General features: G+C 55.4%; 1 protein-coding gene across 2 annotated transcripts; it reads right to left on the reverse strand.

Annotated features, from left to right (window-relative positions):
* Nucleotides 1–296: 296 nt before the first annotated feature.
* PUS1 (pseudouridine synthase 1) lies at nucleotides 297–12,669 on the reverse strand. 2 transcript variants are annotated; one of them, XM_059894573.1, is made up of 6 exons: nucleotides 12,607–12,669; nucleotides 11,599–11,830; nucleotides 9,613–9,750; nucleotides 5,733–5,835; nucleotides 2,128–2,819; nucleotides 297–598 (listed from the first exon to the last, which is right to left on the reverse strand). In XM_059894573.1, the coding sequence occupies exons 2-6, from the start codon at nucleotides 11,818–11,820 to the stop codon at nucleotides 551–553; spliced, it is 1,203 nt and encodes a 400-aa protein (XP_059750556.1). In that variant the 5' UTR covers nucleotides 11,821–11,830; nucleotides 12,607–12,669; the 3' UTR covers nucleotides 297–550. The 2 variants fall into 2 exon arrangements, with proteins under 2 accessions (XP_059750556.1, XP_059750555.1); XM_059894572.1 differs by lacking the exon at nucleotides 12,607–12,669 and adding an exon at nucleotides 12,138–12,596.
* Nucleotides 12,670–15,940: the final 3,271 nt, after the last annotated feature.

Consider the following 15,940-nt stretch of genomic DNA (forward strand, 5'->3'; position numbering starts at 1 on the left):
ACACCCAGGAGCCCGTGTCCTCCAGCGCCGGGGGCTGCTACCCCTGGCCCGACGGCCCCCCTGTTCTGTCCTGGTCTGCGCCGCTGCCGGGCCGCCGAGCCCCACCCTGACAGCCAGTCCTGCCAGGAGCCGCCCGCTGTCCCGCCCGCTCCGGCCTCCGCCCAGGCACGCGCCCCGCCAGGTCACCCGTTCCCGCCGCTCGCTCTGCTGCTGACACAGGGCCCGGCGCTCCTTGCACCTCGCTCGGTGGAAGACCCGTGGAAAAGACCGAGCAAAGGTAAAAGAAGTGACTGAGCAAGGTTTGTACTTATTTAATAAGAAAATCGCTTCTTTAAAAAAATAGTGTCTTTACGTGCTGAGTTGTGTGTAGTCAACGCGTGCGCTGAAAACAGATTCGCAGCAGGTTCTCCCTGTGATGGAAACTCAGAAAGATGCAGGTCTCAGGACCCTGAGGTGAGGAGGCCGGGCGCGGGCTGTCCCGTCCGGGCGAGGCACGCGGCCAGCAGCAGCTGGCAGGTCCCGGCGTGCGTGGTGCGTGTCGTGGGCCAACTCAGTCACTGCCCCCATCCCCGTCACTGCCTTCCAGGGCGCGGGGGACCTGCAGAGCGAGAGCAGACAGGAAACGGCTGTTGGGGAGCGCTCTGCCCGGCGAGGGCCCTGCCCTGCCCTGCACGGGGCTGCCCAGGGCGAGGCTCAGCCTCACCCCGTCTTTCTCTTCACTGATTCAAGAACCTGTCTTGAACGGGCAAAGCCAAGGGCTGGGGACCAGAGGGGGCCTTCATCGGGCCCCTTCACATTCCCAGAGGCTTCAGTGACCTTGGGGACATAAAACTGAGCTACTGCAAAGCTGGTCAAGTACAAGCCCCTCGGCGCTATGTAAAGACGGCAGATGGCCCGAGGCCTCTCTGTCTGTGGGAATCCAGCAGAGGGCAAGCCTGGCCCCCAGGCCCCACCTGCACACGTGCTCCATTTGGCCTCTCAGTGCTGGGAAAATTAATAACCACCAACATTTAAAGGGTGGACTATTTCACATACAAGTCTGGAACCCCAGTTTCTCCTGAGAAAAGGTAAGCTCTGCCAACACTCGGGCCCACCCTCCACTGGCTGGCGCTGAGCTGCAGGGGCCCTGCCGGTGGAACAAGAGCTCTGCCGTTTCCCACAGTCTCCACCAAGTCCTACCTCCTCCCCGACGCTGCTTGGAATTCACCACCCGACCTGCAACCCCTGCCTTTCTTACACCTGGCCCACCTTGCTTGCTCCCCTCACCTGTATGCACATGGGTTTACAAGCCCGGCTGGGGAGGAAGGACAGTGTTCTTCTAGATACCTAGATAATGGGAAGAAATCTCCCAGAGCTCCAGGTGGGAATCTCACCCTTTGACAGCCTGCTGGGACACCATGAGAGAACATGGGCTTTGGGGACCACCCTCACCCCAGGGTAAAGAATTGAGAACTAAAGTAAAATGTTAACTTTTAGCTCCAGCACCTCCAGTCGTGGATGCTCTCCTCCTAACGTAAGGTTGGCAGTTAACTCACAGATGAATCACACTTTGAGCCAGGTCCCTGGTCGGTATCGGACAGCAGGGCTCTGGGAGAGCGGGGCCGAAAGCACAGCCTGCACCAGCCTGCGTCCCCTCCCAGACGGAGGAGGGCACCGCGGGCCTGCACAGGAACGCCGCCCAGAGGGCGAGGAGAACGACGCTTGGCCGCTCAGCGTCCCTGGCGCCTGTCAAGTGACCCCATGTTCTGGAGCCAGGCACGTGCCAACTGACCAGCAGCATCAGCCAGAGGAGGACGTCCTCCTGGCACCTCCATCTCACACACGGGAAGACGGCCACCGAGCATGCCCCCCACCCAGCGTCACTAGGTGCAGAGCAGGGGAGCTGGCCACCAGGTCCTAGGCCCTGGCCCTGCTCCTCCCACTGCTGTGACCCCGGGGCAGCGACAGGCCTCTTGGTGCCTCAGCTTGCTCATCTATACAATGGGTACAGTGACAGGGGGCAGAGTGGGTCTAAGCTTAGCCACGGACAATGACAGGTGTGGACAAGTGCTTGGCTGAGCTCCTGGAAGGGCCAGCGTCAGCCCCCGTGGTTCCCCTGACCCCCGGCCCCCGTGGCCCCGGCCCCACCTTGGTGCCCGGGCCGGCGGCCGCGTGGGCAGTGGCGCTGAAGTCGTGCACGGGCAGGGTGCTCAGCCACTGGGCCATGGACCTCTCGTGGCGCTCGGTGCTGATGATCGTGGGGTAGATGTGCTGCTCCTTGAAGGCCGCGACCTCAGCCTCCTCCCGCGCCCAGTCCAGCGGCTCGTGCAGCCCGTCGTGGCCGAAGCGCTGGTTGTACTTCTCGAAGTGCACCCGCTCCAGGACCAGGCCGAGCCCCGGCGCCTTGGGCACGTCCACCTTGGCCTCCCCCCAGCAGCGCTCCAGCACACTCTCGGGCGCGTAGCCCTTGACGATGGCCACCACCAGCCCCACCATCTTCCTGATCTGGTGCGTCATGAAGCTCTGGCCCTTGACCTTGATCACCGCGAACTCCATGCCTTCGCGCACGAAGGGCTCCTCGCAGAACATGTCGAGGATGTAGCGCCGGGCGCTGGGCTCGCGGGGCCCCTTCTGCGAGGTGAAGTTGTGGAAGTTGTGGGTGCCCCTGTAGCAGGCCAGGAGCCGGTTCACACGCCCCAGCGTCTCCGCCTGCAGCCGGTACGTCTCGTCCTGCGCGTCATGGTCCTTGTGGGCGAAGGCGAACGTGGGCAGCATGTAGAAGTAGGTCCTGGCATCACACTTGTTCTTGGAGTTGAAGCCGCCCGTGACCCTCTTCAGTCCTGGGGGCAGAGGAGGCGATGAGGACAGACGGACGACACCCTGAGCAGGTCTGAGCGCCAGCACCTCACCTGCCGAACCCGGACGAGCCCGAGGGGGCCCCGGCTCCGTGCGCTAAACCCTCAGCTAAACCCTGTCAAACAAACCCCGGGGTCGGCCAAGGTGCGGGACATCCTGCTCTCGCCTCACGGAGCCCAGGGGATCCACGCGGACTAAAGCACCAGCCGGTGACCCCGACCCAGAAGCCTTGGATCAGAAGCCACCCTGCAGGTGAGGCCAGGGCCAGCAGCGTGTTCAAGCAGCAAAAGAAACTGGAAACAAAAAGTCCAGCAACAGGGAAACGATCAACGGCTCTTAGACATTAGCAGAATGAACCAAAAGCAGCCCCGCAGAGCAGGCGCCCGTCCCCAGGACCGGGGGCCGCACCGCTGAGCGCTCACTGTGCCTGGCCAGGGCTCCCGACAGACTTCTTAACCGTTAAGTGAAAAAAGAAAAGCAAAACGAAGAACTACGTGCAGGCGGATTCCCTTCGTGAGAGAAATACAAACATACGGATTACGTCTGTATTTGTATAGAAAATTTCTGAAAGAATCACAACAACTGTTGGGGGGGGGGTGGTTTCTGGGAACTGGGGACCAAGAAGCGCCTTGTGGCCCTGGGTGCTCCGTGCTGCGCCGCTGTCCTCACGCTGAAGTCAAGACCGGGTCGCGAGGACTCAGCCTCTCAAGGAGGCTGATTTAAAGGCCAACTTCGGCTTCGTGTTACAAGGACTGATTCGGACACCGCCCCGGGGCTGCCACTTCAAGGCTGCATCTGCGCCGCCCTTCCCGTCTTCTGTCTCTGCTGTCGTGTTTGATTTGGGGTAATCTTATTTTTGTGTTTTGTCTTGCTTTAAGAATTCAATTTCACTGACACAGAGCATCACAGGTATGCTTTGTGCACCTAATTTCCGTCGTGCGGAACGTAACTGCCAAGAAAAGGCTGAAAGGGGCCGGCAGCCGACCACATGGCTGGGCTGTTAAAGAGGGAAACACAGCCTTGCTGTGTCATGTTACGTAAGCGGTGCTGACGGCTGGGAATGGTGTCGGGTTTGGTATTACTGTAGCAAAAGCGGGGAACCACCTGCGGGATACATGAGAACATTCCCGTGGAGTGAATGTTGAGAGGCATCACATGGGACTTTCAGAGGACTGGCTCCCGGAGAAGGTCTTCAGGAGGGAATTATCCTCACCAGGCAGAGAAAGACCACAGGACAATAAAAGTAAAACTGTGTCATGCCAATAATAAATGCAGAGCCTTCCCTGGCGGTGCAGCGGCTAGGACTCCGAGCTGCCACTGCAGGGGGCGCGGGTTCCATCCCTGGTCGGGGAACGAGATCCCGCATGCCACGCGGTGCAGCAAACAAACAAATAAATAAATAATTTAAAAATAAATTCAATAGTGGGCAAAGTAACCAAAAGCAAGGGTTGTGACTTTGTGTTGAGAACCCTATTTATACTTGTACCAAATGCCCATGGCAGTTTTTTTTTTTAACAGCCCCAAACTGGAAACACCCGCAGTGTTCCCCACCGGGTAACTGGATAAACAACTGGAAACCACGCAGCGATGGAAAGGAACAAACCGGATACACCCGACAACGTGCAGGAATCTTTAACCAGGCTCAGTGAAAGAAGCCATTCCATACGATCCTATTTACATAAAACTCTAGAAATACGAAGCCATCTGCAGTGAAAGAGAGCAGATCGGTGGTCGCCTGGTGAGGAATGGGGTGGGAGGGACGTGGGGAGGGTTACAATCTTCTAGGGGTGACACAGAGGGTGACTCTCTCAAGTGGGCTGGTTTCACAGGTAGGCACACATATCTCAACTTTTTAATTGTATAACGAACTACGCAGTTTACCGTACACTGGTTATACTTCAACTTTAAAAAGCATTTAAAAGTCTTTTTAACTCTCTGGTTAAAGAAAAAGTAACACTGTAGCGTGCGGGCGATAACACAGGCAGACCCGAAACACACGCCGCAACAGCAGGACAGGCGCAAGTGCGTGGTGCAGGTGCCAGGTGCGTGCAAGGTGGCCTGGCTTCACGTGAGGGCAGCTGTGCTAACTGGCCCATGGGTGCTCTGACCCCGGGGCTGGCAAACAGCGGCCAAAACCATGGCCGTTCCTGCACAGCTTCTGAGCTAAGGCTGAAAGGGTGGTTAAAAAAAGAAACAAAGGAGAAGAATATGCAACAGAGACAGTAATCTATGTGGCCACAAAGCCTCAGATAGTTTACTACCTGGCCCTCTACAGAAAGACTTTGCCAGCCCTTGCTTTAAGGGCCGGCAAAGCAATCACTGAAAAAAAACCATAGCGAGTCATCGCATTAGCTAACCAAGGTGATAATGAAATGCAATGACAAGAAACATCAATTAATCCAAAAGGAGGGAGAAAAAGAAGAGGGAAACAAATAACAGATGGGACAGAGAGAAACAGAAGGCAAGAAGAGCTACCCCCAGCCACCCCAGTACCACATTAATTATCGGTGGCACATATATGCCACTTAAAAGGCAGAGAGGGTCAGACTGGAAATCCCATTATCAGGCCTGTTACAAAAGGGAGTCATAGCCCCTGTTTTAATTTTCTCAAATCTGGACTTTCACATCCAAGCATTTGGTTAAAACAAGGCACACGTAGCACCAAGATGCTGCACCGAGGGCCTTTCCAAGTCTGTCTGTCTGGCTGTGTCCCTGTCTGAAGGAGGCGGGAATACTGAACCCTTTCTCACAGCTGACTCACAACCACTCCTACCAACTGCTAAGCAACCACGCTGTTACCTCCGCTCCGCGACAGAGAAATTCGGTGAAAGAAGAGATTTCGTGTCCCTGTGAGACCGACCACCACCCAGCGTGCAGCCCAGCGCTGCAAGGCTTACCCAGTATCCGAATGTGAGACGGAAGGTGGCTGTTAATCTTTTCTAAGAGGTCGTCAATCAGCCACACCTTCAGGGACACAACCTGGCCAGCCGCAGACACACCCTGCAAAGGAAGCAGACACGGGAGGGCCAGCTGGGCCGTGCACTTGGAGCAGGACACTCTGCAAGGTGGTCTCTTCAGCAGAAGGACCACACGCACGCTACACCCTTCCGTGGAGGAATTCTGCTTTTAGAAGTGCATCTGAAGGGAATAATCAGATACAAGAGCAGTGCTCTATATACCAAGGGAGTGAGTGCCACATAACTTATAAAAAATTACAAGTGAACTTCAGAGCCCAGCAAAACATGGGAACAAATACATGAAATCCTGCAGATAGGAGATAAAGTCCCACCTTGGATGTGACTCTCAAGGACTCAGGAAAAAAGAAAATGCAACTTAGATGACAGAACTCTGGAGCTGAGCAAGGAAGAGGTCACCATCCAAGTCACAACAGCAGGTATCCTGTGGGGATGGGGTGCTAGTGACACAGGTAAAACTGATCAAGCTCTGCACTCAAGAAGAGTACAGTTTACCATTTGTATATTATACTTTCTTTCTAAAAGCAAGTTTTCATAAAAGGCAATATGGCAGTAAGGTCTGGGGGAGGGGAGCGGTGTGATTCAGAAGGTGGACGAGGAGGGCTCCTGGGATGCGGGCAGAGACCCACATGTTGACCTGAGTGGAGATTATCCAGGCGTTCACCGTAGAATCACCCGTTTCACTTTACACTGATGCTGTATGCACCTTTCTGTTTACTACAGTCATACGTTCTAAAAAGATTTTTTTAAATGTAAGCAAAGAAGATAGAGTACCGTGTAACACATGTAACACTCCGGCCGAAAAATTTCTTTAGTCTGAATCTAGTCATGAGAACAATCAGACAAATACAGATGGAGAACATTCGTCAAAATAACTGGCCTGAACTATCCAAAAACATCACGTCAGGAAGGACAGAAAGGAGGCGAGGAGACCATTTTAAAGGAAACTCAAGGGCTTCCCCGGTGGCACAGTGGTTAAGATCCACCTGCCAATGCAGGGGACATGGGTTGGAGCCCTGGTGCGGGAAGATCCCACATGCCGCGGAGCAACTAAGCCCGTGCACCACAACTACTGACCCTGTGCTCTAGAGCCCATGAGCCACCACTACTGAGCCCGTGTGCCACAACTACTGAAGCCCGGGTGCGCCTAGAGCCCGTGCTCCACAACAAGAGAAGCCACCGCAATGAGAAGCCCGCGCACCGCAACAAAGAGTAGCCCCCGCTCGCCGCAACTAAAGAAAGCCCACGTGCAGCAATGAAGACCCAACACAACCAAAAAAATAAAGAAATAAAAGAAATAATAAAAGAAATAGAAAAAAAAATTTTTTTAATTAAAAAAAGAAGGAAAGTCAACAGACATGACAACTGAATGGAACCATCAACCCTGGGTTAGACACAGGATCAATAAGAAACGGTGTATCAGGTGTTAAATTTCCCAAGGGCGACAGCTACACCGAGGAGTTGCCAGAGGACGCCACTGCTCATGCGACATATTTTGGGGTGAAGGGTGATGACGTCTGCAACTTCCTCTCAAATGGTTCCATTCAAAGGCACAAAAGGGAAAACAAATATGGCAAAAGTTTAACACTGCCGAGTCTAGGGGAAGACTACGGGTGTTCATGCGCTGTTCCTGAGACTTCTGGAGGTCTGAAGTTTTTCCAAATAAAAAGTTGGAGAGATTTTTGTAAAAAAGAAGAAAGACAAAAAAATAAACTGGTGAGATGGAACACAGGCCAAATCCACTGTTCCCCAGGCAGACACCCTCCAACACGGAGGCATCTGGCCACGAGTGGCTACTGAGGGCATAAAACGGCTGTTCTGAAATGAGGTCTCAAAGTCTCAGTACACGAAAAAGGAATGGAAATACATCTCATTGCTAATCTTTTTATATTGATTACATGTTTTTTTTTTTTTATTTTTGGCTGCATTGGGTCTTTGTTGCTGTGCACGGGCTTTGTCTAGTTGCAGCGAGCGGGGGCTACTCTATGTTGCGGTGCGCGGGCTTCTCATTGTGGTGGCTTCTCCTGTTGCAGAACATGGGCTCTCTAGGCATGTGGGGTTCAGTAGTTGTGGGTCACGGGCCTAGCTGCTCCGCGTCATGCAGGATCCTCCCGGACCAGGGCTTGAACCTGTGTCCCCTACACTGGCAGGCGGATTCCTAACCACTGTGCCACCAGGGAAGCCCTGATTACATGTTGAAATGAGAATTTTCTGGATATGCTAGTGGAAAGGTGGGCGATAACTAAAGGGTCCAGGGAAGTTTTAGGGATGATGAAAAGGTTCTAAGCTTGACTGTGGTGATGGCTGCACAACTGTGAGAAAAGACTAGAATCAATGAATGTACCCTTTACATGGGCAAAATGTGTGGGAGTGAATTACAGCTCCTTGAAACTTTTTTTTTTAATCTGAAACAAAAACTAACAAAATATTGTCATTTGTTCGTCCATGGGGATGTTAGTATCAAAGGTTTTCTAGATTTCCCAAAATGTAAGAAGGAAAACATATTCGAATAAAACCATCTCTAATAACAGTGAAAACTGAAATAAATGCTAGCCCTATATTAGGAAATGCTGTCTTCATTAGCTCAGGCAAATGTTTACTTTTCTTCTGCCTTGAAAACAACCAGAGAGCTGTAAGTGGGAAAGTTAAAAAGAAAACGAACACCACGAAGAGCCCCGGTACTCTCTACCTGGACCAACTAACATGTGACTGGATCACCCACGAGACTGCCAGGCGCCTGTTTTTGTTCTTAGCTGTCTGTGCGTGGCTCTGGTTCCGGGGTTCTGGCCTGGGCCTGTGGATCCCAGGGGACGCTGTACCTTTGAAACTCGACGTTATTCAGATTCCTGGGACCCTGACCTGCAAAAAGCTACGTGTACCACAGACTCCCAGTGACCTTAGGTGGCCAGAGAGATGATTTCAGGGCCCGGGTCTGAGAGAGCAGGCTCAAAGGTGCGCGGGCACTTTGGGTTTTTTATCTCCTGGGGGAGAGCTTTACGTTCTCCGTGGCTGGTTGTCCCACCTGCCTCGGCGACACCCTCCCTTCCTTTGTGGGGAGACCGTGCTCGCACCAGCCCCACACCTGGGAATGTGCCAGGGTGGGACCAGCCAGCGACTGGCCTGGGACGCTGGGAGAGCCAACCAGACAGCAGGACTCAGTCTCATGAGCATGAATGGACAGTGCTGGGTCACGGCCACCCGAGACTCCTGAGTGTGCAACTCCCGCGGGGCTCCAAAGACTTGGCGCTCACACACGCACGATGGAAAACTATTTCCGTTCATCGCTTTTTATGTTGATTACACGTTGAAAGGCGACTACCTTGGATACACTAAGTTAAATAAAATTGATAACAAAACCCAGCGTCACCTGTTTCCTTTTCCCTTTTGGCTGTGGCTCCTAGGAAGTTTAACATCACACGCGTGGCGGGCCTCTGTGGCCACGCGGTCCTACTTGTATCGCGAGCCGGAGATGGATGGATCTAAGGCAGCTGCTGTGGCCACCGTGCCACCCACAGGAGCGACGGAGGAGAAAGCACAGACGGAGAGGACGCCAGACCTTGTGGCCCCGAGCACCTAGGTCCAGCCACACCTGGGCCGGAAATGCCCCAGCTTCTTGGCCACACGAGGCAACAACTTTCTTTCCACTTACACTAGTCTGAGCTATGCATCTGTCATTTGTAACCAAGAGAATCTTGAGGGATAAAGATGCTAAGATGGAAAGTGGGACGAGGACAAACAAAAACCACCGACCGGCGGCTTCGGTGCTGCTCGCACCTGCAGGGGACGTGGGGACAGCACCTACCTTGTCCGTCCGGGCGCAGCGCTGGAAGGACATCTTCCGCATGTCCTCCCCGTGATTCTCAGGAATACAACCCGACCGGACCAGGGCGGACACCAGGTCATCTTCGATGGTCTTGAATTTCGAGGACCCAACATTCCTCTGAGGAAAAGAGAAGAAAACTTGTTTTTCACTCAATCACTACCCACAGTAGGGGCCCTGGGCCATGGCTGATCCAGGTAGGGGCATGTGCGTTGTGCCCGCACCCGGCAGGTGGGGACCGCGCCTGTGGGCATGGAGAGACCCTGCAGCTCGTCCCCCGACCCATGGGAAGCAGGAAAGCCACCTGTGGGTACCCGCAGTCCTAGACACTTCCCACCCTGGGCAGCTGACAGTGGGCATCACCTGAGACATCATTTCCCCCTACCTGGTCAGATGTGAGACCAGCACCCTCCTGCTGCAGACCCATCTGTCTGTTGCACCCGGCCAAAGAGGGACTCCCCTCCCTCAGCACCCCCAGGGGTCTCCCTCCCTCACCACAGCAGGTAGCAGGCCCTCCTCCATCACTACAGGGAGGCAGGCCCCCCCAGCTGGAGGAGGAAGCACCCCAGGGTGCCGCCAGCACCTAGTGGGTGGGGATGCAGTGTAATCCTGCAGGGCCCTGTGACGTCAGTGAGATCACCACCCTGACGCTGTCAAAGAAAATCTTTGCCAAGCAAGGGACACAGGGCGACAAGCACTTCGCCAAGACGCACCACAGTGGGCAGGTTCTTCCCAAAGTCTACCTTACAGTCCCCACTGCAGCTTAAGTCCAATCCCTTTACTCAGCAAGAAGCTATAAATGCTCCTCCAGCGGTCGGAATGGATATTAAGAAACGGGGATAACAACCCTTCCCCACATCCCGCTGTGTCCTTCTGTCACCCTGTGAGCTACCGTCACTCTGTACCCCCTCATCCATTCCCCTGATGGGGAAACTGAGGCAAACAGAAGATGATGAGGCACAGGCAAAATTCTCAAGACAGCGCGTAAGGCAACAACACACGTAATCAGTCACCCTCAAACAAAAAAGCATTTAAACATCCGCAAAGAGCAGCGGAGGTGGTTTATCTGCTCCACTAAGTGAGACCGAAGCACTGTTTCCACCATTGTCACAATCTACCCGTGGTCATCAAAGGTCATCAAACTGGTTTCACGGGTGCAACCCTATACTTAATAAAAAATACTAAAATAGGATATGAAGTATCCCATTACAACTATTATTTACAGTAAAGGTGACCACAGCACCTGGTAAGGTTGGGCACTGTTTTCTTAAACTTCCACTTCAGTTAGATACTCTACACAGCAGTGAATTCCTCCCTGCGAGTCAAGCTTAAAGAAGTCTAAAGAACAAGGCACCAAAGTGTAAGAGCCACAATGCTGACCACAAGGAACAAGAAGAAAATCTACGTGCATCTGCTGGGGTACCGGGGCTCTTGTGCCTTTCGGGAAAGGGTCACAGGGCTGGGCTGGGCAGGGAGTTCTCACGTGCCTGCGTACCCACAACTGTCACCTTCACGTGTCTAACGAAGAGTAACAGCTGCCTCTTCTGAGCACCCCTGGCGCTGCCCCAGTTCTAGCGTGCAGTCTCGGTCAGCCTAATGACTCTTCATGCCCTACAAAGTCAGCACCGTCATCATAAAGATGAGGAAACGACGGACTGAGAGCTCTAGTCACTTGCTGCCTCTGGTCATCGGCAGGCCTGGGCCTTTAACCACCTCGGGAGACTCATGAACACCTCCCCCCTGCAAGCATCCAAGCAATGCATGGATGAAACAGGACTCAAAGCTGCTTCAATCTGAATCTAAATCTTGCTTGACGGGACCCACACGATACAGGAGGTGAAGAATGAGACCCCTCTTTCTGCCACTTCCCAAGATGGCTCACTGGGGAACTGTCACTCTGAGGTCCCTGGCCCAAGCACGCGGGCCTTGAGAGAAGTCAGAGCTGCCCAGCCCCGCGGGCGCCCTCACCTGCATGCCGTGGTAGCCCTTCCCGGAATAGGCCACGAGCAGCACCACCTTCCGCTTGGGCAGCTTCCTGTGCTGCTCCCCGTCCTCGCTGCTCTTGAGCTTCTTCGCCTGCTGCTCTGTTTCCTCCCAGATCCTGGCCGTGCCCTGCCAGCCACGCCGGCCCTTCCTGTCCTGCTCCTGCTGGGTCCCCACGGGCACGGGGGCCTCCCCATTCCCTGCCATGGGGGGCAAACTGAAAAGACACGGTGGCGAGGGGGGGTGGGGTGTGAGCAAAACACAGAAGGAAGCGGCCCAGTGAAAGACTGACGGTGGCAGCATGGTCCAGTAAACACCCTGGGCTCACCACCGAGTCCAAATCCCAGCTGGGCGCTAACTGTAGATCTTGCCCAACCACCAACTTGGCCTCGGTTTCACTGTCCAAGAAATGGAGCAGTGACAGCACTTTATGCGATTAGGGCTGGTGCTCGCCGGGCATGCAGTCGGGCTCAGTGGGGGTCAGCGTGCTACCCTGGGGTCACGGACAAGTGCACTGTCATTACCAGAGGAGGCGCGGTCCCAGGCGCGGGGTCCACGGTCCGCAGGCTCTCCTCAGGGCCCAGGCCGCCGCCCGCAGGCTGGGGAGCCCCATGCAGGCCCGGGAGGGGCGGGGGGGGGGGCACGCGCCCGACCCCTGACCTCCCCCGGTACGCACCCACCCGGGCCCTCTAGACCCCTAACCTCCCCGGGGCCCCTACACACCAGCCCGCCCCTCCTTAACTCCGACCACGGCCACGCTCCAGCCCCACCCCTTGTGAACTCTAACCTTCCCGGGACCCTCTCACGCTCCAGCCCCGCCCGCGGATAACCTAAGACGTCCCTGACCCCCAGGCTGACCTCTGACCTCCCCAGTCCCTCCTGCTCCCCCCTCGTCCTCTCGCCCCGCCCAGCCGGCTCTCTCTCGGGAATCAGGGGGACCCCGGCCACCCCCGCCGGGACTAGTGGGGCGCGCCCCGACCCGGCCCCACTCACGGAGCCGCGGACTGAGCCCGAGCCGGACCACGTGGGCGAAGGCGGAAGCGGAGCGCGCGGCCGGACGGCGGCCGGACGTGGACAAAAGTCCTTCTGGGCGAGGCGGGCCGAGGCGGCTTGGGGCGGAGCTTGGTGTCAGGGGCGGGACTGAGCGGGGCTTCGGGGCGGGGAGGGCGGGGCCTGGCGCCGGGAGCCCGGTTCCCCGCTGCCAACTCGGGGATGGTTTGAGGCCGATGCGGATGCGCCCTCTTAGGGCGAACAAGTCGTCCTAACAACTACGCTTCCAGGCTCTGTTCCGTGTTACACGTGTTAGCTCATTCAGTCCTGTCGCCTGCCTTAGGGAGCAAGCACCATAAGAGCAAGCACGCTACTGAAGAGGAACCCGAGGGACAGAGAGGCTGAGCCCATGGCCGGAAGCCACAGAGCACCAGCCCCGGCATCTGGAATGACAGCCTGTCTTTCAACAGTGTGCAGACCAGCGCCTTCCCACAAACCTCTCATAAGAAAACACTTGCCATGTGCCAGTGCCAGGTGCTGCTCTAGTGGCTTGATGCCTGTTAGCTTATTCAATCCTCATGAAGCCTTGAGGAAGGTTCTCTTGTCCCCATTTTACAGATGAGGAAGCTGAGGCACGGAGAGGGGCCCAAATGCCAGGGAGAGACTGGGTCATGCTGGAGCCGCCTGTGTGAGAGCTCCAGGGAGTGAGGACCTCCTGGAAGCTGGTAGAAGACAGATGGGAAACTCGTCCACACATGGGGTTTGGGAGGCGGCACAGATGTCACCACAGCTGGCGGGAGCGAGCGACAGACAGCCCGCAGAAGGCGGAAGGAAGTGCGGCTGGCGGCACGGGACTCAGACCTCCCTGAGACGGCCACTCGGTCAGTAGCTATTTTCCGAGCGCCTGCAGAGGCTGGGAATAGACTAGGAGCAGAACCCGTGCCCTCGGGAAGCTTCCATTCTAGGGGGGACAGACAATGACAGACCAACAGCAAGAGAGTGTGTGATCAAGTATTAAATGCTGTGTGAAAACGACTCAGAAGTACTGACGCATGCTACGGCTGGGGGTGAACCTTGAAAACACATTCAGTGGAGACGCCAGGCGCAGAAGGCCACGTCGTGCGTGTGATTCCATGTACAGCTGACCCTTGAGCAACGCAGGGTTGAATGCGCGGCTCCACCTATACAGAATTTGTTTCACTAAATACAAAGTGCAGGACTACTCAGTCTGCCAGTGGCTGAATCCACGGATGCGTAACCACGGACACGGAGAGCCAGCTGTCAAGTTATATGTGGATTTTTGACTGCGTGGGGGCGGGGGGGGGTCTGTGCCCCTAACCACCACGTTGCTCACAGGTCACCTGTATACGAAATGTCCAAAACAAGCGAATCCACAAGAAAGAAGCTGGATCAGTGGCTGCTGACAAGGATTCTCTCCTTGGACCAAATTCTACGCAGCCTCCTAGTTGGAAAAGTCAGGCTTAGTTGGAAAAGAGCTCAGGCAGGCGGGAGGGCACAGCTCACGGGTGCTAAACACCCCCCCAGCACAGCCCACCCCTCTGGGGAAGGGAAGAAAGAGCTGCCCCAGGGTTCCAGGCATGAGGAAAGGTCAAGGTCACATGTGGTCTGGGGAACTCAGGTGGCTGAGCAGCCTTAGGAAGCATCGGGGCACCTTCACACAGAGCACCCACCTTCACCCAGAGCACCTCGTCGCACAGCACCTACCATCACAGAGCACCCCTTACCATAGAGGCTCCTTTGTCGGGGGACACTCCTTCCCTGCCCTCGCCCGCTCTGGCACATGGAGGTGGACATGGGGCCCAGGCTGAGACATCCGTGTGAGCGCACGACCTGGGCAACTGTGACGGCTGGAACTAGAGCCGCCGAGGAAGGCAGTTGAGAATGGATGATGGGACTTCGGGTTGTGCCCCGGGAAGCAGTCCATCTCCCCCTGCCCGTGTGAACCAGGAAGCTCCCAGTGCTGGAAGAGAAACCCAGGCGCCGGGTGAGGGCAGTCTCAGGGGCAGGCCCAAGACCCCAGGCTGTGCCACGGGCCAGCAGGTGGGGAGGATGGAAGCTTGGGGCCGTGCTCCAAGGTCCTGTGTCAGGTGAGAGAATGAAAGGAAAAGACCACCGAGGGGCCTCCCTGCAAACTGGCCATGGTGGCACCGAGCCGGACCCAGCAGCCCCGATCCCACATCTCTGATCTACGGAGAACAAACTGAGGCCTGTGAGGCTGGGACAGGTGCCCAGGGGGCAGTTGGAAGTGGGGCAGGCACCTGAGCCGGACCTCCTGGCCGAAGGCCCCCTGTGAGCATGCCAGGAGCGTGCAGGGCAATGGGAGCTCCGCAGGAAGGGGGGAGCCGGTCCCTCCCGTGTGCCCGCTGTACCCCCGGCCCAGCCAGCCCTCCTGGGCCCTCCTTACTGTCAGGCTCCTACACAGGGATGTTTACAGCAGCTTTACCCATAAATACCAAGACTGGGAAGCAAGAGGATATCCTTCAGTAGGTGAATGGATAAATAAACTCAGTACCCCCAGACAGGGGAGTATCATTCAGCATTGAAAAGAAGTGAGCCATCAAGCCATGGAAAGACCCGGAAGAAGTCAATCTGAAAAGGCTATACACTGTGTGACTCCAGCATTCTGGAAGAGGCGAAACTATGGAGACAGTTAAAGGGACAGGGGTTGAAGTCAGGGGAATGAACACAGAGCACAGAGGATATTCAGGGCAGTGAAACTACTCTGCATGACACTGAAATGGTACAGGTCATCATATGTGTGTCCAAACCCACAGCACGAGCACCAAGAGCGAATCACAACGTAAACATGGACTCTGGGTGATGCTGATGTGTCAGGTTTATCAGTTTATCAGTGTAGGTTTATCAGTTGTAACAGATGAATCCCACCCATGCAAGGTGTTAACAGGAGAAGTAAAGTGGGTGGCAGGGGGCGAGGGAGTATTTGGGAACTCTCTGTACTTTCTGCACAATTTTTCTGTAAACCTAAAACCACTGTAAGAAATGAAGTCTATTAACTTGACAACAAAATGCCACGGTTGTCTTAATCCTCTTTTGGCATTTCTTTGTGTAACATACTGGGAGCCCCACAGAGCGGAAGGGGCTGCGTCTCCGCCAGGCACGGCCCTTCCTGTCTGCGGAGCCGGGAGCACGCACTCCAGGAAGCCAGACTGGAGCAGCCCTGCTGGGACCTGGCCTTTTGAGGCCCCACCTTCCACTTCCTCTATCACTACCCCTCCGCGAACTTTCGTTTCACATTGCGGTTAGCCTTTTTGGTAACTTAATGAGATACTTTTAACCTATTAAAACAATATGTAGG

Source organism: Balaenoptera ricei, chromosome 14 (assembly GCF_028023285.1).
Source record: "Balaenoptera ricei isolate mBalRic1 chromosome 14, mBalRic1.hap2, whole genome shotgun sequence".
NCBI lineage: Eukaryota > Metazoa > Chordata > Mammalia > Artiodactyla > Balaenopteridae > Balaenoptera > Balaenoptera ricei.